Genomic DNA, 22,458 nt, shown 5'->3' with positions numbered 1-22,458 from the left:
TAAAGTGATGTTGTTTGGGACTATTTCGTTTAGGAATAAAGAGGAATAAGAGGGAACTCAATAGCATCCATAGAAATATGTATGGTTGGTTGTGATAACCATGTGACTTTATTTTATTTCTTATATTTATAGCCTACCTTTTTTCCCTTTCAAGAAACTCAAGGTAGCTTACATCATTCTCCTCCTCTCAATCTGAACCCCACAACAACAAGCTGGTGAGGTAGGTTAGACTGAGAGTCTGTGACTGACCCAAGGTCACCTAGTTAGCTCCCTGGCTGAGTGGAAAGTAAACCCAGTTCTTCTGAATCCCAGCCCAGCACTGTTAACCACTACACCACACTTTAAGAGCATCTGAATGTCTTCATGTCAAAGGCAGTATTGTGGCGTCACTGTCAAGAATCATATGGATTGCCTTAGATGCTTGGCAGTGTAGTCAAATGAGTTTGAGGGCAGTGGGGGCAAAGAAGAAGTAGAACCAGTTCATGGAATGAAGCTCAGTAATGAGCAATGAACATTCTGTGCATAAGGATCCATTTAGGTTGTGTTACTGAAAAGGCTGGGCACAATTCCCAAAATGATCTATTTTCCCAGCACCAAGATACAATAAAGCAACATAAATAAGAAGTGTTTAATCTTATGAAGATTTAGTAAGGAAACTAAGGGAAAATCCACTCTAATCTTCTTTCAGTACATAGATGTAGGAGCTGTGAAATGAATGAGTCAGTGCAGCTATAGCAGAGATGGGACCATGGAGCCCCCAAGGACTCCAAGCTCCGACCCCATTGGAGAAATCACCACTGTTCGTCTGATCGGTGAAATCGCAGTCATCCAAGTAGCAGCTGGGTCTGTTTAAATGCCACACACCCACCCAGTTGGGATGAGCAGCACACAAAACTAACGTAGAGTGTTGAGCTGAGGACCTGGAAGATCTGGGCCCTAATTCCTGCTCGGCCATGAAGGTCACTGGGTGGATTTGGGCCAGTCACTCTCAGCCTAAGATATTTCACAGGGTTGTTGTGAGAATAAAGCAGAGAGAAAGAGGACTACACAAGCCACCTTGGGTTTTTCACAAGAAGAAAAGGTTGGGATACAAATGAAGGGTAACAACAAAGGTAGGAGAGGCATGGAGAGGCATAGAGGCATGGAGTAAAGCAACCTGGGAATAGGGAGGGAAGAGAGTGGATGACATCAAGGAAGGGGTCATGGCCCATCCTCTGAAATCACCTGGTCGGTTGGGGAACCATCCAGATCCTAGTAAATTTGGCACCCCCGATCTACACAGATTCACTTTTGTAACTCCTTTAACTTTTGTTAATTCCTTTAACAAGAGTTAAGTTTTCTGCTTGTCTATACCTTTTAAGATACAAGGATCAATGCATGTTTTATGAATGTCTTTTCTTCTTCAAATTAATTGCAAGAGGGCACCAGAAAATAATGGCAGAGCCACTTGTGATTGTTTTGAAAAGAAACAGTAAGAGTACATGCTGCTTTCTAACCTGGAAGCCATGTGCATGCACTCAAGTATCTGTACACATTGCAAAATATGTAGCTTGTTATATATGCCAGGAAGCAAGAAAAGTAGCTTGTTATATATGCCAGGAAGCAAGAAAGGGCATGTTCATTCACACACTATAATGCTGCATTTGGTTTTCTAGAAGCTGTAATAAAGTTTATCACAATTACAGTATGTTAAAGTAATTATTTTTTTACACTGCATTGAGTTCCAAGGAATATTGAATCCATCCACTTTTCATTAGCTGGCAATGAAAAGTATGTTAAAATTACCACTTTGCATGTAATCAGTTAAACTCCAAGAGACCTAAATGATACTTTATCGCATTAAATAAATGCAACTAAATAAGCAAGCAGCATTGTTCTATGTATTTCTGTAATGCATCCATAGAAATGTATCTTAACATTAGCAAAGCATGTTTCATCTAATCATTAGATTAAACCCATAAAATAGTTTGTGATGGAACTAAATGGTATTGGAACTGTGGCTGCAGCCCTAAGCCTACTTCCTTTGAAGTAGTTGCTATATAAATTGATGGGGCTTCCTATAATCGTATGTAACAGGAGTCGATAACCTCAGCCTGTGTTGCTACTCTAGCCCATCCTCCACCAGGAGGGAGTTTGCAAGATGATCTGTGTTCCCCATGTCTGAATAAATGAAAATGCATAGGGTTGCGATCTTGATGATGTTCCTTATTTGTGGGCACTGGGTGAGCCATCAAAAACCTACAAGGATAAAAAGGCAGAAATGGGAATGGGAAAGTACTATGAGCCTTGCTAAAAGTATGCAGGTAGGAGATGCAGTTACAAGAACAATATCAAAGGACATTAATTGGAAGAAGCCTTGACCTTAAGTACATCATAGAAATGTACTTTATTTCATTATCTCTGTTTATAAAAATAGAAATGCAGAATTTGAAACTCATGGAAGCATGAGTCAGAAAATGTTTAGCAATTTTCTTCATTAACAATGGAATGATGCTACTCTTTCTGATTCACCACAAAGGCTTCTGTGGCAGCATGCAGATTCTATTTATTATTTTTCTCAGCATCAGTACCAATTTTTCCTGCTTCCGAGTAGCCCCGAGTATCTTACATGGCCTTCCTCCCCTCCATGTTGTCTTCACAATAGCCCTGAGATCAAGAGTCAGTGGCTGGCCAAGTGGAAACTCCTACCAAGTTCTCCTCATTGCCAGTCCAACATTTAAGCTCTACATCATGTTGGCTCTCCAGTGAGTGCCATCCCTTTGGAATATGACATCAGCAAACACGCAGGCATGGGATTTAGCTGGATTCCTATTCTGTTTTTCCTCTGTTATATAGCCATTTAATCTGGCATAGCTGTCTGAAATTAGCAGAACATTTTCTTTCCAAAGTGACAATATCATTTCATACACATAGTACCCTATGCACACAGACATTCAGGGAGGAAATAGCTCTGAATTTAATGGTATATTTTGCTCTTAAAGGGTGAAGATCGAGCTGCAGCCTCATAGGTCATGTTTGATTCCAGAGGCCATTTGTAAAGCATTGTAAATGTAGAGATATGACTGTAGAGATACAGACACTGTCATAATGTTATCTTCCCTTCTCGCCTCCAAAGCACACCAGAGATTTTTCTTCATGTATTCTGGATGCCACCACATGTGAGGCATTATCATGAAAACTGCATTATCACAGTAATTTGGGGGCCTTTGGGCATCTGATGTGGCAATTGCCTTCACGAGGTTCTGGTACATAATTTATCATAGGAGTGGTCTAGCTTGCTCAAATGCGCCCTTTGTGGGCAGCAGCAAAGCTAATATACTTTCAAAGTGTATTTGAATTGCCTCAATAAATCACAGCTGTCACTGTCAGCATTTTGATCATTTGCTGGAACAATACATTACCTTCCCACTTTGTAGTTTGGGTGGCTTTGGGGAGTTGCATTGTATAAATCATAATGCGTCATAACATAAAATTAAGCAAGGCGCATTCCAATTTTATAATTTCATTTCAAGATGAAAGCTTTGGCCAAAACAGAAGCAAAAACTAGAGGCACTTCCAAGGGGGTTGTTTTATGGTAGTAATTAGGTTAAAATGCACATGCACTCACACACACACACATGATTATTACTCAGCTATCAAATCAGTAGAAGCCTGGTTTAATGTGTTAATTTTCATCCTCTTAAATAGTTTATGTAGCAGAGTATATTTGCATTTTGAATCTGAGGCACAGGTCTCACTTTTGCTTGAGAAGGGATTGCAAAAAAATCATTCCACAAAACAATGCATATTCTTCTAGTGACTACATGAACAAAATTACAATTAGGCAGCATACAGTAGGCACAAAATGCTGATTTCTTCCAAGACACAGGACACAGCCTGAAGGCACATGATGTAGCTTAGCAGGTCTTTCTTTTGTCAGTGCTTGGATGGGAGATTATCTGGGAAGTCCCATGTACACTGCTTTGAATTCCAAAATGGAAAGAGGTGGGATATAAAGGAACTAAAAGATTAATGCTTCACCCTGTTTAAGTGTTATATTGACAAAGGGCAAATTAAGTAAGTACTGGGCTTCTGGAAGCCTTTGTAATGTTTATCATTGACTTTCAGTTCAAGATTTTAGTAGAATGGAGACATTTCCTATTATTAAAATACATATATATCCAAATATCACATTTGTAATACAGGACAACCAGTAAAATCTATTGTATTTTATTACTGGATATTCACTATTTTAAAATTAATTTGCTTATAATTCTTGTGGGATTTTTAAAAATTAACATAGTATCTCATTCTACATGATGAAAAATGAACTCCCATCAAGGGAGCTTTTGAAATGAGAAAAAGAAGACATGTAAGGATTAAATCGCTTTGCCCTTTCACCTTAATAAGTCACATTAGCTACCAAAACAGGAAATGGCTGTGAAAGCTGAACCATAAGGAAGGCTGAGCGCCAAAGAATTGAGGCCTTTGAAATGTGGTACTGGAGAAGACTCCTCCGAGTCCTTTGGACTCCAAGGAGATCAAACCAGTCAGTCTTAGAGGAGATCACCCCTGACTGTTCTTTAGAAAGCCAGAAACTGAAGATGAAACTCAAATACTTTGACCACCTAATGAGAAGGAAGGACTCACTGGAGGAGCCCCTAATGCTGGGAACAATATATGGCAAAAGAAGAAGGGAACGGCAGAGAATGAGGTGGCTAGATGGAGTCACTGAAGCAGTCGGTGTGGGCTTAGATGAACTCCGGGGAATGGTGGAGGGTAGGAGAGCCTGGAGGAATGTTACCCATGGGATTGGGATGGGTCGGACGCGACTTCATGACTAGCATAGCATATATAACAAATATTTTATAGGGTGGAATATATTCTATGCCATTAGAGGAAATTTAATGATATTGTTACATTTAATTATATGTTGGGAGCAGTGCTTTATTTCACAGTCTTGTGGGTGCATGGTGTAGCATCTTTCTACAAATACCACCTAAGCTTAGGGTAAGTTAATATGAGCATCTCTTCTGCCTCAATGAAGGCACTTTGGGTGGCTACTTTGTTTAAGGGTTTTAAAAATTAACACACAGTTTTTGTTTAAGAATTTTCTTCACCAAACGAGAAAAAGACTATTGCACATCTATTCCATGGGATATGGGACGGCTTATAACTCACATGCTGAGCACATGTTTAGCATGCAGAAGCCATCTTAGTCAATTCCAAGAATCTCCGTTTTAAAAAAAAACTTGGCTAGCAGAATAGAGACATATGTAGTCTTAGGGTAAAGTCACATCATATGCTCAGGGTCTTTAGGTTTATGTATTTTAATTTTTGTATACACACATTCCCAGAGGCTCTGAGAGGCTTATATGAGGCTTACATGAAATTAAAATCAACAATGATTTTTTAAAATTTTTACTTATTTTTATAAAAAAAGAAAGGAGAGATATTTCACAAATATAAAATATAATTTCATTATCTAACAAGTTCACCAAAAGGTAGTTTTTTGTCTGCTATGACCACATTTAAGTCATTCAATTTTTATTTAAAGTTCTCATACAGATCAATCTAGTTTATAAAAGTAATTGTGGATAATATAGCTTTAGTATTAAAGTAAAAACCACTTTTTAGATTGTTTTCTTAAGCATTATTTAATTTGTCATAATAATTATTCCATTTTTCATTAAATTCTTTAGCAGATCTTCTATTAATATAATTGATTAGTTTCAGAATCGATAAATGGTCAGCTAGGGTTTATTTTTCCAGTATTCGACCTTTGGACTATCTTCAGCTTTCTGCATGAAGCAATTGATGCTCTTGCTGCTATTTCTTTAACATGATATATGATAACTTGGGCATAATCTTAGGAAGAGTCTCTGGTATGTTACTCAGTAACATATTCTTAGCATTCATAGGAAAGTCAATTTTAAGTGTTTTCTACATTTCCATGTTTGTCTGCTTCCAAAATCCTTTGATTCTGTCACATGCCCACCACATATGGTAAAAAGCCCCATCTACCTCTTTACATTTCCAACATTTTCCATTGCAGTTCTTGTCCATTTTCTGTTATCTCTTCTGGGGTAATGTACTACTGAAAATACATCTTATTAGCTCCCCCCCCCCCAAAAAAAAAAAAAAAAAAAACCTCCACTGATTAGACTAAAAACAACATATTAAATAAAACTGATCTGAGAACTAATCTGGGAAGGCTGTTGGAAGAGAGACATCTTTAACTCCCTCTTGACGGTAGCAGTCTGGGATAGCCAATTCATCCCTCCCAACAGACCATTCCACAGTTCAGGGGCAACCACTGCCTAGGGGCAGTTGACGCTAATCTTACAGAAGCAAACTTCAGAAGATTATCCCTGCAGGGCCTTGGCTAGCAAGGCAGAATATATGAGCAAAGGTGTTCCTGGGAGTATTTTGACCTAAGCCATGGAAGGGCTTTAAAGGTAGTTACCAACACTGTATCTGGAACTGTTTTGGCATCCAGTGCAAAGACTTTAAAATAGTTGACAAGTGCTCTCTTCAAAATGTCCCAGAAACCAGCCTGGTGGCCATATCTTGTCCTAGCTGCAGTTTCTGGAGCAGGTACAAGGGCATCCCCATGTAGAGCTCATTGCAGAAATCAAGCCTAGAAGTTACCAGTGTGTGCACTGTTGTTTTCGGGTCATTTTCCTCCAGAAAGGGACAGAGCTGGCGTGGTTTATGATATTTCCACAGACCCAAACAGGGCCTAATCATACATGAAATCAACGATCTCTTATGGAGGGAGGGAGGACGACTACTTAGGAGAAGAAGGGGGTGTAGGAATGAACTGGAAACGTAATGTGAAAAGACCTCTGTAATGTGATTACTCTGTCAGAAGGTTGACAGTCCGGTACTACACTAGAAACCAAGATTCAAATCCCTCTCAGCCATGCTAGGTCAGTCTCAGCTGACCTCAAAAAACTATTATTATATGCCACATTACATTTCTAGGTTACTCAGGCAGGAAAATACATGCCAAACGGCATAAAGAGAGCCATTTAACAAGACAGTGGCCTTCCAGGTTCTGCACAGCAGACAGAGATGTCTCCTTTTGTGGTTTTCTATGCATGCTGTATGGTCAGTTTGCCTTTGCTAAAGCTGTCTATACCAGGAAGTGTATTCTGAAGTTTACTAGCTGACTTCTGGGACTTCGTTTTTCTTAGCTCAACTACTTTCACGTGGTTGTGTGAATGAAATGGGGGAGAGAGAGCCTCCGTATATATGTCCATACCTTTGGAGCAAAGATGGTATAGTAAATAAATAGATACTGTGCTTTGTTTGCAGCTGTATATCAAAATATAACTCTGACAGCCTAACTAAATATCTTTAAAATGTTCTTGGAAGTAACTTCTGCTTATTGCATGTGCAAATGTGCTCAGATTACTGAATAAATTATTAGCCATTTCTAAAAAGAAAAGTCATCCTATGGGATAGGTGAGAAATTTCTGTAGGTCTGAGGGCCAGTTCTGCCCCTCCCTTGAATCAACTTGGGGGGGCACCCCTCACCACCGCTACTGCCATCAAATTCCACTGTTAGCACAAAAGGGCTTTGTTTTCCTTTCAAAGCAATTCATGTGAGGACTATGAAGCAAAATTGCTCTCCAGAGGGGCTTTTCGGAAGGCAATTCTGTTTCTCAGCAAGGCACGCATCCCCTTGCTTTAAAGAGAAATAGCCCTTTTATAGCTACCCGTGCAGCAAAGGTGAGGGCAGCAAGCATCATGCAAATGGCTGGGAGGTGTGTGGCCCACCCCTTCCCATTTATTGTTGCAACCTAAATACGTGTTGGTTGGAAACACAGTGTTATTTTGAAGTCATTGGTATAAATGCAGTTGCAAGAAATGCGGAAGGGGCTTGTTATTGTTTTCTGTTCTTTTTCTGCTGTGCTGTCTTCTGTCGACACATCTCTGTCCCTCACTGGTTGGGTTGAGATTTAGGTGCATGCAACTCAGATGGCACCAGGGGACCCATCATCCCGGCTTCCCCACAGGTGTTAGTGGCTACTGCTATTCCTAGTGTTCTAGTCATCATGGACTTCAGATTCCTGAAAACCAACTGCCTATGTAACATTCAAATCTAGTAGATGCTTACTCTGAATCAAGTCCCACCTAGATCAGGCTTACTCTCAAGTCATGGGCATGGGATTATAGCCTTTGGTTGCAGCCCTACACATACACGGGGAGGGGAAATTCAATCCACTGTACTCAGTGGGACTTACCTCTAGGTGGACAGACACAGAGTGCCCTGTTAACGTGTTTATGTCAAGTTTTGGGTTCGGAATAGATTCCGAGATTCTAGTCCAGCGGCTTCTCCAGAATTATTTGATTTGAAATGTTTCAGGAAAAGATAATTGTAGTTGTTTGTCCTTGTAGCATTATTTGCCTGAAAGGCTCGATTTAAACAACAACAAATAAAAGGAAAGTTTCTTTTCAAAATTGTATGGCTGGGTGAAGTTTCATACCATATAGAAGGCACTGTTAAATTTTAACTTACTGCTAAAATGCATTTTTTTGAAAAAGCATAAAAATGAAAGGATATCTGAAGGAGCATAAAGCCTGGAAACAGCAGGAGCAAGTTTATATTTCAATGGGAAACCATTTTCCAATATTGAGGCATTCTTACAGCTGCACTGTATTCTGAAGATGCTTTTTTCTATAAGAAAAAAAGGATAGATGAGGTGCTTTGCACTAAGGAAGTGGTTTCCTAGCTTGAATCTGTATCCCTCCATTCATTTATTTTCCATTTAAATACCTACTCAGATACAATTGTGTCAAATGAAAGCTCTCTCAGGTTCCCTATTCTGATGGCAAAAGAAAAACCCAAGTGTGATCATTTATCTTTAAAGTGCCCCTGCTTCGTGTTCTTCTTAATAATGCCACATCTCCTAGGAGCCATCTCTCATTCAATTTCCTCACAGAAGCCACAGGGTTGACCTTACCTGCTGTTTACTTGGAGAGAAACAAGAAAGAAAAAACTGAAATGCCAGCCTACCTTAATTAAAATTTTGTTTCAAAGATGTATCTGGGAGCAGAAGGACACTACTGTATTTTTTAAGCAAATAATGAAAACACTTAATCATAGCTGTGTTTTGTCTTGGCATTTTCTATTGATACAAATAGCAAGAGTAAAAGTTAATTCACACTGCTTTATCATATATCAATATATGCTTTTTCTTTAGTTGAATGATAAACGTTCCATCCAAGTACCTGGTATTCTGCATGTTTTGCCTCAAGGAAGTCACTTGACTGATGGCATGGCTAAACTACTAGCTTTGTGCCCTTTGAAATGACTGAGACAGAGTGTGATTAATTTGTAACTGTAGCTACTATGTGCGAGAAAAAGAGGAATATAACCTATAAATGGTGTCCATCTATATTGCAGGTTGGTTCTTCGTGCCAACAAGTTTTTGCATGTAACAAGAGGGATGTGTTTCTTTAGAGAAAATATATTAGAGTTTTGTTTTGGTTTTTTAAAATTTCGTCATGAAATGAAAACACTGCAAAATTTGTATTGGAACTTTCATTTGTGCTGTTGTTGTTCCCAGGTTATGAATGAGTTCTGTTCCTGAGAAATTCATATTTTAGTCAAATGTGTATGCAAGACAGATAATGTACAGTCAGCCCTCTACATTTGCAGGGGTTCAGGGCACAGGACCTCCCCCATGAAAGTGGAAACACCACTGACATCTCTAGCTACCCTCTGGATTTTCCTCTCCAGATAGGCTGGGCAGGAAAGCATGCTTTGGAAGTCTCCCTCTTTCCCCTTTTTCCCCTTTTCTCTCTCTATGGTGGTGCTTTGGAGGCCTCCATCTCTCCCCTTTCACATCCTCTCTCTCTTTGGTGATGTTGATTGCCTGCTCGCGCGCGCTCGCTCGCTCTCTCTCTCTCTCTCTCTCTCTCTGTGTGTGTGTGTGTGAGGCTGTACGGCAGTTTGTTCATAAGTATGGGTTGTCCAGAATTCAGACATTTGTAACTCAGGGACTGCCTGTACATGATTTCTTGACATCAGAAAATCTAAAGTCTTTCCATAAAATTAACAAAGGCACTCAGGTTATATTTTCACCATGCTGGAAAAAGAATGACAAAAGGTCCTTCTAATATGTATCCTGAGTAAAACTGCTGTGTTAATTCAGTTAATTTCCAAAAGAAATATAGCAGTTCCATAAGCTATCCCAAACTGATCTTCTATTCTACATGGTTTATTGTATACCCTGAAACAAAGTGCATATAGTTTTGATGCAACTTAAAGAATAATATATTTATTTTGCTTAGAGTTTTGTGGACAAAGTCCAGCCAATTAGATGTGCTAAGTGTTCACCTCAAATTGGCAGGTTTATAGACATACACTAAATAGTGGCATACACTAAGTCTGATTTACATCTAGTTCCCCTTCAAATATTGATATCCAAAAAGCTCCACATACATCTGTGTACATCACTATGCTCTGTATTCCACTTCTCCTGAATTATGATTTAGCTAGGAGAATTTCTAAATTTTAATTCCAAAATCAGAGCATGCACAGTTGTCTGTTAATGTGCACATTTTATCTCCTGTGAACTGAGATTGCATAGTTGTATTGAGATTCTTTTTGTGTGATGTTTAATTGATGACCAGGTACACACTTGAATGGATCACTGCACCCCAGGGCTTCTTTTGGGCAGTGTTTGATCAGTGTGTGAGCGATGCAGAGCATCAGGGAGGAAGACACAGACAATCTGAATGAATGCAAGGTTGCACCCAACTGCTCTGCACAAAATCCCTTGGGGAACTCCTATTGCATATGTTACACTTGGGAAACACAACCAGGTAACTCAGTAGTCCCAACTCTGGGAAGAAGCTGAAATGAGAATTTTGGTGTTACTATTCATGTTGAGTCTAGTTAGGCTGGATCATTCTTTTAGCTAGATAGATAATTTCTTTTTCCCAAAATCCAACCCATAGATTCCACCAACGCTGTTCAGCTAACAGTTCTGCATTTTCAGTTGTTTTCTCTGAGGTAGGTAGGATTGCAGATGGGACCAGGAAGGCCAGGAGGTGGCTTTTCAGCTAGATGGGATTCTACACTCAGAAAAAGACATGCACACCCACAGCTGCACTCCCCTGCCACAGAATAGTTTTCCTCTTGGAAGGTCATGCCTAGGCCTTCATTCCCCCAGAGGGATTTGTTCTCTATCATATTCCCAGCTGGCAGGCAGTTCTGCCAATTCTAGTAGCATGGGAATGATTCTAGTATGCCAGAATTCTGCATTTGTTTACCTTTCTGATAAATAGAAAGATGGGAATTGGCAAAACAACCATTTCATATGGAAGGAAGAAATAGTTTGCTAGAGGATAGGGCAAGATGCAAGTTTTAAAGGCCTGCTTTTGCATCCATTCAAGATTACATTGAGAGCAGGGAGAGTGGTGTATTTTAAGACCATCTGTTATGCTTAGTTTTTATGCCTCATAATAGTCAGACATATGGGTGCTCATAAGAACTAATAACAGATTATTTGAATCAGGAGGGGGCAACTGCTCCTTCAGCATCATTTAAAATAGCTTCCCTGAAGGCTTCCAACAGCTCCATGGTTTCAATCTATGGATCGTTTTCCTGTTTTAAAGGGCTGCTTGAACAGAATGCAGAATTGCCATCACTATCCAAATTAAATTTCATTTCAGTCTGTAAGAATGAGCATGCCTTATCTTACTACTACTGCTGCTGCTATTACTACAAACGGCGACTATTACTATTATGCTTTCAGTATCATGTAAAACAATTAATGGTAATGGTACTTAAAAAGAGGCTTGTACAGCTAAAGGGAAACTGATGTTCTGGTTTAGCCCTTCTTTTGGTTACACTGTGGTGCTGCCCAGCTGAGTCTACATTCCCCTAGCTGTAGGCTGATGTTAGGTTCAATAAATGTAGATATATGCAGGCTTTGTAGGGACAATATTAATATATACTGTAAATATATATACATTCTGATAAACCTAGCCCAGCTCCAACTGCATCTGTTTTGCTTCAACAGTTGGTACACCTTGAGAATGTGGACATGGTGCTTGGCCAGGGGCAGTGAGAGCACTTCCAAAATAGTTTATTTATTTATTTAGGATTTTTCTAGACTGTCCAATCACTTCTGTCTCTGGACGGCTCACAACACATAGTTCCCCCTTGACCTGGAAGAACTGAATAACCATAGGCCAGTAGCAAAAAACCCTTTCCTGGGCAAGGTTCTAGAGAGGGTGGTTACCATCAACTCCAAGCACTCTTGGATGAGCCTGATTATCCAGATCCATTTCAGGTGGGGTTCAGAAATGATTACGGCATGGAAATAGCCTTGGCCGTCCTGTATGATGACCTATGCCAGAAGAGAGACAGAGAGTGTGACCTTGTTGATATTCCTGAACTCTTTCAATATTATCAACCATGGTATCTTTCTGAGGTGACTCTCTGAGTTGGGATTTGCAGACACTGCATTGCAGTGGTTCTACTCCTACTTGGAGGGCCATCTCCAGAAGGTGGCACTTGGGAAATACTGTTCAGCCCCACAAATTCATCAGGGGTCTGTTCTGCCCTTCATGCTGTTTAACGTTTACAGGAAACAGCTGAGTGGAGTTTTGGAGCGCACTGCCATCAGTATGCTGATGACAAGGAGCTTTAGTTCTCCTTTCATTAGTCAGCAGGTGAGGCTGTAGATGTGCTAAACTAGTGACTGACAATAGACTGGATGAAGGCCAACAAACTGAAGCTCAGTCCAGACAAGACTGAGCTCCTGTTGGTGGTGGTTTCCCTTGACCAGATGACATGTGTCCAACCTGTTCTAAATGGGGTTGCACTCTCCCTGAAGGAGCAAATTTGTGCTCCTTGATCCAACTTTATCACTTGAGTCTCAGGTGGCCTCAGTGGTTTGGAGAGCCTTCTACCAACATCAACTCGTGGTCCAGCTACACCCCTATCTGGACAAAGGTCACCAAGTTTCAGTAATCTATGCTCTGGTAATTTCTAAATTAGATTAATGCAATACATTCTATGTGGAGCTGCCCTTGATGAAAATTCGGAAGCTGCAGTTGGTGCTGAATGTGGCAGCCGGATTGATAACTGCGACCCATAAGTCCAAATACATAAAACTAGTTCTGGCCTGCCCATATTGGCTTCTTGCATGCTTTCCTGCCCAGTTCAAGGTACTGATTTTAATCTATAATGGCCTACATGACTTAGGACTGCAGTACCTGTTGAAGTGCCTTGCTCAACTGTGATCTATTCAGTCACTTCACTCAGCCTCTCTGGGGCCCTCATCCAATTTCCAACCCCATGAGAGACTTGGAGGGTGGCAACAAGGGGGAGGTCCTTTTCCGTGGTAGCCACCCATCTTTGAAACTGTGTCCCTGCTACAGCCCACCTGGTGCCAAACTTACCATCTTTTCAGTGCCAGGTCAAGACAGCCCTTTATGTGGAGACCTTTAAAGATCTCCTTGGTTGTCCAAGGGCCTGAAGGGTTATCCAGATGATTATTTTCTTTTGCAGTCTTTTTTACTATATTTGTTTTTAGCTGTTTTAAATTAATGTTGAATTCATTTTAATATTGTTTTGTGATTTCAGTATTTTATTGTTTTGTTTTATACATTAAACTCTCCAGAGGGCTTCAGCTATTGGGTGGTATGGAAATAAAGATGAAAATGATGAGATGATGATGATGGAAAACAGGTCTTGGATGTTTGTATATCAAAATTAAGGAACATTTTACAGTTAAAGGTATTCCAAGGTGCTCCGCAAGCAAAACAGACTAGGAATCCAGTTCAAAGCTCTGATCTTGTGTGTGCTCTAGCTAAACAAAAGAATCCTCAACATCACTGCTGTTGCAATCTGTGCAACAATATTTGAAACAGTGGGAATCTTCGATGAAAATAAGAGTGACACCAACCTTCAGGTGTTTTGATCTTGCACAATTTGAAAGAATATTGGTATTATTAGTACCAGAGAAAAGTAGGTGCACTGTGGTACCTTGTAAGATAAAAGGAATTCTCCCATGGAAGAATTTCACACAGAATTGCCCAGTCTTTCAATCTGAAGAACTAAGGACTGGAGAAGAATGAAGGGAACTGCAGGTTACGTGTAGATGTGTGCAGCTGAGTCCTGACAGCAGGTGAAATGAAAGAAAATGTTTTCCTGTTCCAGATCACCAGTGCTGGCTTCCCTCTGCAGGACTCCTGATGTATTTATCCTCGCAAGCTTCTGGAGCTTTGTTAGCAGGTTCTAGGAGGAGACACAGCTGAAGGGAATTTGGGACAGGAAAGCAGGCAGTGGAGAAAGGTTACCCATGCCATGTCCTCCATCCTTTCGCTACCCTTCTTAGACTCCCCTACTGCTTCCTTGTTATAATAATAATAATAATAATAATAATAATAATAATATGCAGTTCACATATTGTATAGATAACAGACTCTTTCAAAATCAGTTTGTGATATGATACTGTGGCCTTGATAGAAAAAAAAAACTTGTTGGAGTTATGTTTATTTGCTACTTTCTCACCGAGTACAGTAGATTTGTAAAACAACTGACTGCCTCCATACCATATCCTTTTTAGTGAGTTAGGTGTGTTGAAATTCTTTGTCATTTGTTGACATTCCTTGTCATTTTAGGAGGCCCATCTGTTAGGGGGAATGGGATGCAACAAGACTCTGATGCTTCTCTTCACCTTCAGGTGCAGAATAGCAGTGGCTAGTGACAAATATATCATCTATGTAAGAGCTGGACTTTTGATTCCTTTCAACTCCATGAATATATTTTAACCAATAACTTAATTGATTTAAAAGTTTAGCAGAGGGGGACTAATTGTATAAAATATTAGCAATGGACAAGACAACTGATAATGGATGGTGATGTGAGATTCTAAGATTCTGCAGGTAGACTTTTCTCAGCCTCCGAGCTCTCTTCACTGCAGACATAGTGGTAGCTCCCAGAGCAAGTTAAAATACAACAAGAAGAAAGTGAAATTTCAGACTTGGGTAATAACTCTTAGCATTCAGCTCATGTTAGAAGTCACCAAAAGGAGAGCCCTAAATGGGAATGCACAACGAATATCGGAAATATCTCAAAGGAAATGTTATCATTTGTACTGTGTCCGTCTGGCACAATCCTTAAGCAGTGTGTTGGTAAATCAGGCTGAACAGGTCTCTGTTGCAGCAGTCACGTCCCCATGGCCAGTTCCAAGGAAGCAAAACTAGGAATATGGCTAGGAGTGTGTTGTCTGAGGTTGTCCACATCTGACTTTCAAACCCAAACAGCTGAAAATTAATGTAAAGCGATGTAAAAGTGTCCATAGTACAAGACTCATGGAAATGAATCAAACCAGAGCCACTGCAATGCTGCTCTCTCTAAAAGTGTTTCTGAAAGCCATGATGACAAAAAATCTATATGTTGCTTTTGAAAATGGGATTCGCCCATCCCTCTGAGTCACTTGGGTGAAATCTTACTTTTTTATGAGTGTGGGTGCATGGGATTAAAAGGCCTTAAAACTGTGTCCAAGGGCTAAAGGCAGAGCTGAGATGTGTCAACCAAAAGCCTCTTTATCGTAAAGCAGAGCAGGATTTGGGGCTCAGATTTGCCACCTGTCTAAATTTAGAAGAAGTGGGGTGGGAAAGAGGCTGACACTTCCCAAATAGACTTGTTATTTGCAAAGGGATCTAGGCAGAGATCATTAGACCAGCTTTAATTACACTGCTGGGTTACAATACCAGCGGAGGTGTATGACTACTGCTCTTTATCTTTTAAGCACCGTAGGCTCATTAAGAAATTAAAACAGTGGTGGGTCTTTCATACGGCAGCTCTCCCTCCGGGAATGCTTTAAGTTGCCTTACTGTCTGCATGGTGATACGGATCATAAAAGTTCAGAGAATTACCTCAGTAAGATGACAGCCTTGTCCATTTACACAGGAAATCCAACGTGCCCTTTTTCCTTGGAGGCACTTATTGAAATTCTGTGCACAGCTCATTCCTCTGCCCGTTTAACAATGTGTCTCATGTTTGCCTTGATTAAAAAAACCCTGCCTTTGTAGCAGAGATAACATGGAGGATGATATAATTGCAGTAAAGAGGCCCCGGAGCTTGCAGTAATAGGGTGGTTCATCTGATGTGTGCTGCTGTTGGAAAGTAAGCCACGTATGTATGTTCTCCGGAGACAGTAAAGAGGCTTGCCAGGATTACACTTTATGTAGTATGAAAGCTAATGAGCAGGAGAGCAAGCATGAAGGAGAACTCTTCTGGTGGGCTGCTTCTTCGGTCTGCTTATATTCTATCTAGCAAAGTGGCATTTTCCCCATTTCAGTATAAAGATCCCTTCTCCTATTCTTACCACGTTGCATAGGTTTTCCCAGGCTGCCTAGAAATGGGGAAACAATGCCATGCAGAACGCTATTTAACAGCTGTCTCAAAATGGCCTGGGCATCAACCACTCTCCAACAAGTATTTCATGAGCAATATTTCATGGCAAGCAAGGGATGATGATAACGCTCTAGTTGTTACAAAGCAGGACTTATTCCATCCTCATCTTTTTTTACATTTATGGAAATTTGGCCACTGAGCAAAAGTCAGGGATTAGTGAATGGAAGAATGGAGCTTCTTCTGAGAGAAAGATTGGCTTAAACTAAGAGAAGGAGGTTATTGCAAGCTGCTGCTCAGACAAAGCTATTGAGGGAGAAGCAGGGAGAACAACAGCACAACAGCTTGTATGGAAGTTCATACAATGAGATACACATGTAACTTGGCTGCTTTTATGACTGACAATACTGGTACAAATGTTTAGACTAAATGTTTGCCAGACTAGCCTGCATCTGGAGATGCATCTTGTTTCATCCCTGCGCCAAACCTGGGATCTGCCGTGCATCATTCTGAATACATTGGATTCTGATCCCAAGTGACTCTCAATACAGAGCAGTTCCCACATCCTTGTTACAAAGTGTTGCAAGCAACAGGCAAAAACGACCAAGGTACTTCACACTGGTCTCTGACTTCTATTCATGCATCATTCTCTGGGCAGATACATATTGAATGTCATCATTCTTTTAATACAGAACCCTCAAAGTAATCTTCTATAATATGCGGCCAGAGAGCCAAGGACAGCTTGAAATCTGAAAAAAAAATCCCATAAATGCTGCTTATTCTTTCATATTTGCTGGGGTCTTTCTCTCTCTCCCGCTTCCTCTCACTCTGCATTCAATTATGCATACTGCCATTCTTTCAACACTATGGTGGCACTCAGTGAATAAACATACTTCAGGCAAATAAGAGTTTCTCCAGCAAGCAAATACTGTGTTATTTCCATGTGAAAGTACATAAGTGTCATGGTGGCTCAATTTCTATTCATGAGTCGTTTGTTGTTCAATACACCTCACGACTCATGAGATCATCAGCTCGGCATCTTTCAATTGTGCACGGAAATAGAAAGCAAACAACATCACTGAAATGTCACTCTGCTGAGAGCTAATAACTTTCTTCTGAAGACCGGGGCGTGCACAGCACATCTGGCCAGGAGAACTGGATTGTTTCATATCAGAAATGTCTCTGTGATTGATATGGTATGATCCTTTCCCCCATCCTCAAATAACTTCACCTTAATTGACAAGTCTATTGAAAGGTCCACAGACAGAACAGAAGGTGTAATTTCACCTATTTGTGTGTTAGTTACCTTTCTTTCTTTGTCTCCTTAGTATCTTCCTTCCTTCCTCCTTCCTTCCTTCCTTCGTCTATATTTCATTCTGTTTCTTTCAGTTGTTTTAGTTTTGATTCTCCAAAAAACACCACATCTCCAGTAAGGACTATCCAGACCAATCCAATAAATAGTACTATACACTAGTACTATACAGGTTGGACTGAATATAGTCACACTAAGATTTATTCAGATCAGTGGGACTTAAGTTACTTATGAGTAATTTCTCACACTGATTTCAGTAGGTCTACTCTGACTCAATCTGGATCCAATCCAAGATAATATATCAGAGTATAATATAAAAACATTATGCCTAAATTCTTTGTGTGTGTGTGTGTGAGAGAGAGAGAGAGAGAGACAGAGAGAGAGAGAATAATTACATTTCTTGTTTTGGAACAATGCGTTAACCCATATATTATAGAGAGAGAGTTCTATTTCATTGTCCTTATTGTTGGTTCATCCTCTTTATTTGCATGAGAAGGGATTCTGCAAAAAATGATTACAGTACACTTGCTGTTGAGCTATCTTGAGTGATGTCTCTTTTTTCCCCTTTTCTAATACTGTAGCAGCAGCAGGACCTGGGAGGTATTGAAGGTATAGAAACCTGCTCTATGACAGGGGGTTGACCACTCAGGAATGCCTTTGGTGCTGAAAATATCTCACCTCTTTCAGGTTACCAGTCTGTCTTGTCTAGTCAACAACAAGGATTCCAAGGACTCCTGGGAATACAGCAGCCTCCCCAACCTCAGAACCTAATGAATAATCAACAGGGAAATCAGGTGCAAGGCATGATGGTCCAGTACCCAGCCATGTCGTCTTATCAGGTACTAAGCAACTTTATGGAAGTTCATCATTTTGAAAAAGAACATTCCAAAAAAGGAGGGAATGTTCCACTAAGTCAGAGGAAGTCTATATTTAGGTATATAATGTCACTAGAGATTTAAATTGGATTCAGTGGCACCACAAAAAGAATCTGGAAATTGCCACTTAGGGATAGTGTAGAGAATTATACTTTACTACAGGGAAATACCTGAAATTACCCGCTCAAGGCTGCTCACAAAGTAAACATACATGCGCACAATTAAAATAGCCTGAAACATTTTCAATAATGGCAATAAAATGCACATCTGTAAAGTGCAAATAGATAGGAAATAGATTTCCTCCGCAACTGGCATGGACAGAGGAAATCACAGCTTAGCCAGGAAGCCAGAAAAAAAATGACCCTCTTTCAATCTTGTTGGACCATAAATACTGGTGAGGATGCCTGAAAGGGGAGCACACTTGCTCTAATGATGTGATCATGGCTTAGCTGTTGGTACATAAGAAGCAGGCATGGAGAAACAGCGTCACCCTGGGCCCTAATTGCCTTCGTATAGTCCCTAGTCCAGAAGTCCAGGAAAAGACATGAGAACTGATTCTGCTCCTCTTGCTGTGCTCATGCCTTCTCGGCCTGTGAGAGAAATGGCCTGCTGCATGCAGTAAGTCGGCTGTTGTATTTCACGACTCCCACTTCTTCCCTTTGTCACTGCTGCGCAGAGGCCTCCTCAGGATGGATGCACTTTGAGGCTCGAAACCTGCGGAAATGATCCAGGTGGCTGCCTTCGTTAGTGTATCATAAGCTGTGCATTTAGGAGTATAAATGTGACACTTCGGTATTATAGCACAATGGAATTCACGTACTTTGAGTATTTTTCAGGGCATTAGGAAGTCAATAAAATTCACATGGTTGTATTTTATTTTATTTATTATTTTATTAACTTTTCTAGACTGTCCCTTACCAAAGTCTCCAGACAATATTTTATATTTAACAATATAAAATATAAAATAAAACGCAGTGTCCTAAAAATTCAACTTACAATAAAGCCCCAGTTAAAACAATCAGATCTTAAAACATTGGGGAAATACAAAGGTTTTAGCCTGGTGCCATATACACAAAAGAGATGGAAAGACAAGCTATTAAAAGTGCCATATATAAAAATGCAGTTAATACATTCATTCTGGTACAGAGCAGTATGTTACTGGATAGCTTCATAATTGCTAGAAAAACAAACAAAAATTCAATTTACTTATGAATCACCTTCATTTTAACTTGACCAAAAATTAACTTTTCTGGAAAAGAGAAAGTGGCAAAATAATTGTTCTTTACCCCTTGCTTAAAATTGGTTTAGATCCCAGGGACACCAATGGTAGTTTTGAAAGGATATATAGAAAGAACTTGTTTGCTTAGTAACATTTAACACTAAAATGTGAGAACTGGGATTTCTTATCAGCTCTGTTTAGAGTTCTTGTGTCAATACCCACGTTCCATTCTGCAATTTACCTGGAAACTCCAGAGGTTCATTCCATCAGATTAAACACTTTTCCTATGCACTTTTGCCATATTTTAGATAATCTCCAATGCTTCTTTTTTAAGAGTTAAATGGATTTGACAATCCTGTTTGTAATGTCAATCTACACAAACTATAGAAAGGCAAAGCCATCAAGTAATGGGGATAGGTTGGGGGGGGGGGTGGAGATAGGGAAGTAAGGCATGCTCATCTGTCATTATTTTGCACTTAAATGTCAGAAAACTTGATTTAATTCTTTGGATGCTGCATGTCTTATGGGCCTTTCCAAATTCAAAATAACTGCAGCTGAGCTATTAAACTCTACATTTGAGAACTGCACTAAAGCACAGGTAAACAGGATTCCATGGGTACAGTTTTGCTTTTATGCCGCAATGGCAACACAGTATTCAGGCTGGTTCCCCACTATCACATGGTTGTTAATAACTTTTTTTGGTAAGCCCAAGGTAAAAATACCCAGACTGGCATCTAGGTAGCAAAACACAGCCCAAACCCGTCATCTCTTTTTTTCCTAGGAAAAGACCAAGGTTCTTGGTTCTCTGTCTGACCTCTAAAGCAATCAAAATTAAGATAGGTCAATGGGATCAGAACAACTGACTGTTAGTCTTTCTTATACAGCTATACAATTATCTGCATTACACCAATTCAACATCTTAGTCTATATTTTATTAAATCACACACAGAGAAAGAGAGAGGTCCTATTTTGCTACCAAAAACCTGTGCCGGTCCAATATTGTAGTTCTACACACTGCATGAAATAGCATTTTATATACTCATTATGAATGTAAGTTTGGTTTAGTTAATTCTGGAAGGACATGTGTGCAAACAAAAGTTGTTATCACTGTAATATTGGACTAGATTTCAAACACTGTAACCCAGCTTTAGATATTAATGTTCCTCCAGTTTCCATTCCCCTGTCTTGGTTTCTTCTCCCTAGTTGCCCACCTCAGCATAAAGAAACCTTATTTTTAAAAGATTGGCTCACTCCTTAAATTACTGCTGTTAGTGAACTAAGGTGTACTCTGGAATGGAAGAGGAGAAGAAAAAAAAAGAAGGAGGGTAGAAGACCAATGTGTACCCCCAGTTTTCATTAAGTCACCAAGTATTCTCAGATGGGCAGTTCTTAAATATCTGAGGACACAGAACTCGAATAGACAGGAATAGAAGGTTGTGGCATTTGCTCTGGTCAAATCTAATACTGAAAAGCAAGCAAAGAGAATGTTTTGGGAGAGCTGGGTTCTTCTGCACTTTAATTTGCTTCTCGTGTGCTGTCTTCCAGGTGCCAATGACCCAGGGTTCTCAAGGACTGCAGCAACAGTCGTATCAACAGCCAATTATACTACCTAATCAATCAGGTCAAGGAACACTTACAGCCACTGGAATGCCCGTTTACTGTAATGTCATCCCACCCTCCCCACAGAACAATCTACGTTTGATTGCACCACACTGTCCTTCTAACAATGTCCCAGTTATCTCTGCCAACTGCAGGACAAACTGTGCAAATATTAACAATCCCGGATGGCAGGTCAAGTACTGAAACTGTGAATTCTTAGTACAGATATATAAAGGTAGCTGTGCATTTTTTTTTAATGACAACTAACTCATGGCCTTCAAATGAAAAGGAGAATGAAAAAAAGGATAGAGACAGTGCTGCTGGAAATATGTAAAAACAACAACAACACCTTTTAAGTTGTTTACTGGTTAATGGTGCATATTTTGTCATGTCTGCTAGGTATGCCTTTATAGCTTAGCGATTGACATGAACTCATCGAGGTAAGATTTTTTCCTACCACTGAACACCACTGTGTAGATTACAATATCCCTAATGCAGATTAGTTTTGTACTTTGTGTTCAGTTTGTGAAGCGAAAAGTATTTAAAAATATAATAAAACCACATTGTACCAAAGTTGTAATGGACATTTTAAAAATTGCTGAATGGAAGGAATAATTTATATACACTATAGAGGTTTTTTTATGGATATCTACTGTATTGTAGTGTTAAATCACAATAAAGCTACTTGACCTCATGAAGAAAGGTCAACTTTCTACTATCCGTGTGTTCTCATTTATTTATTTATTTATTTATTTATTTTTCCAGGCCTTTCTGCTGGTTTTATTTCCCATCGTTTCCAATTAAGGAAAAGAAAATAAGACATTAGTAAGCATGCTCCCATAAGTAATGCTGATCACTGGAGGATTTCTTTCCTTTTTAAACATAATTGTGCCTTGAACTGTCTACTATTGTTTTGCTGACACAACTACATTGATAATAGGTTGAAAGAAAAATAAGGCCTTCCTCTGTATTTTGGGATGAATAATCTGATTGTGCCAATACTGTGTATCGTGCTAATTTTGAAGACACACTTTTGTGACACATGTCTCTACCTGAACACACATGTACAGCAATTCAGAGAGGC

The 22,458-nt window shown here is 39.7% G+C and overlaps 1 protein-coding gene across 1 annotated transcript in view; it reads left to right on the top strand.

The window, feature by feature from the left end:
- ARPP21 (cAMP regulated phosphoprotein 21) overlaps nucleotides 1–21,601 on the top strand; it is a 158,531-nt gene extending 136,930 nt beyond the window's left edge. The window contains exons 20-21 of the mRNA XM_044455162.1: nucleotides 18,369–18,520; nucleotides 21,321–21,601. Of these exons, the coding sequence (XP_044311097.1) occupies nucleotides 18,369–18,520; nucleotides 21,321–21,578 (410 nt within the window). The 3' untranslated portion in view covers nucleotides 21,579–21,601. The remainder of the gene's footprint in view (nucleotides 1–18,368; nucleotides 18,521–21,320) is intronic.
- Nucleotides 21,602–22,458: the final 857 nt, after the last annotated feature.

This window comes from Varanus komodoensis, unplaced genomic scaffold, assembly GCF_004798865.1.
Source record: "Varanus komodoensis strain SLA01 unplaced genomic scaffold, ASM479886v1 scaffold10, whole genome shotgun sequence".
NCBI classification, from domain to species: domain Eukaryota; kingdom Metazoa; phylum Chordata; class Lepidosauria; order Squamata; family Varanidae; genus Varanus; species Varanus komodoensis.
The sequence above is the reverse complement of the archived record's forward strand: the minus strand, read 5'-3'. Positions and strand labels throughout refer to the sequence as shown.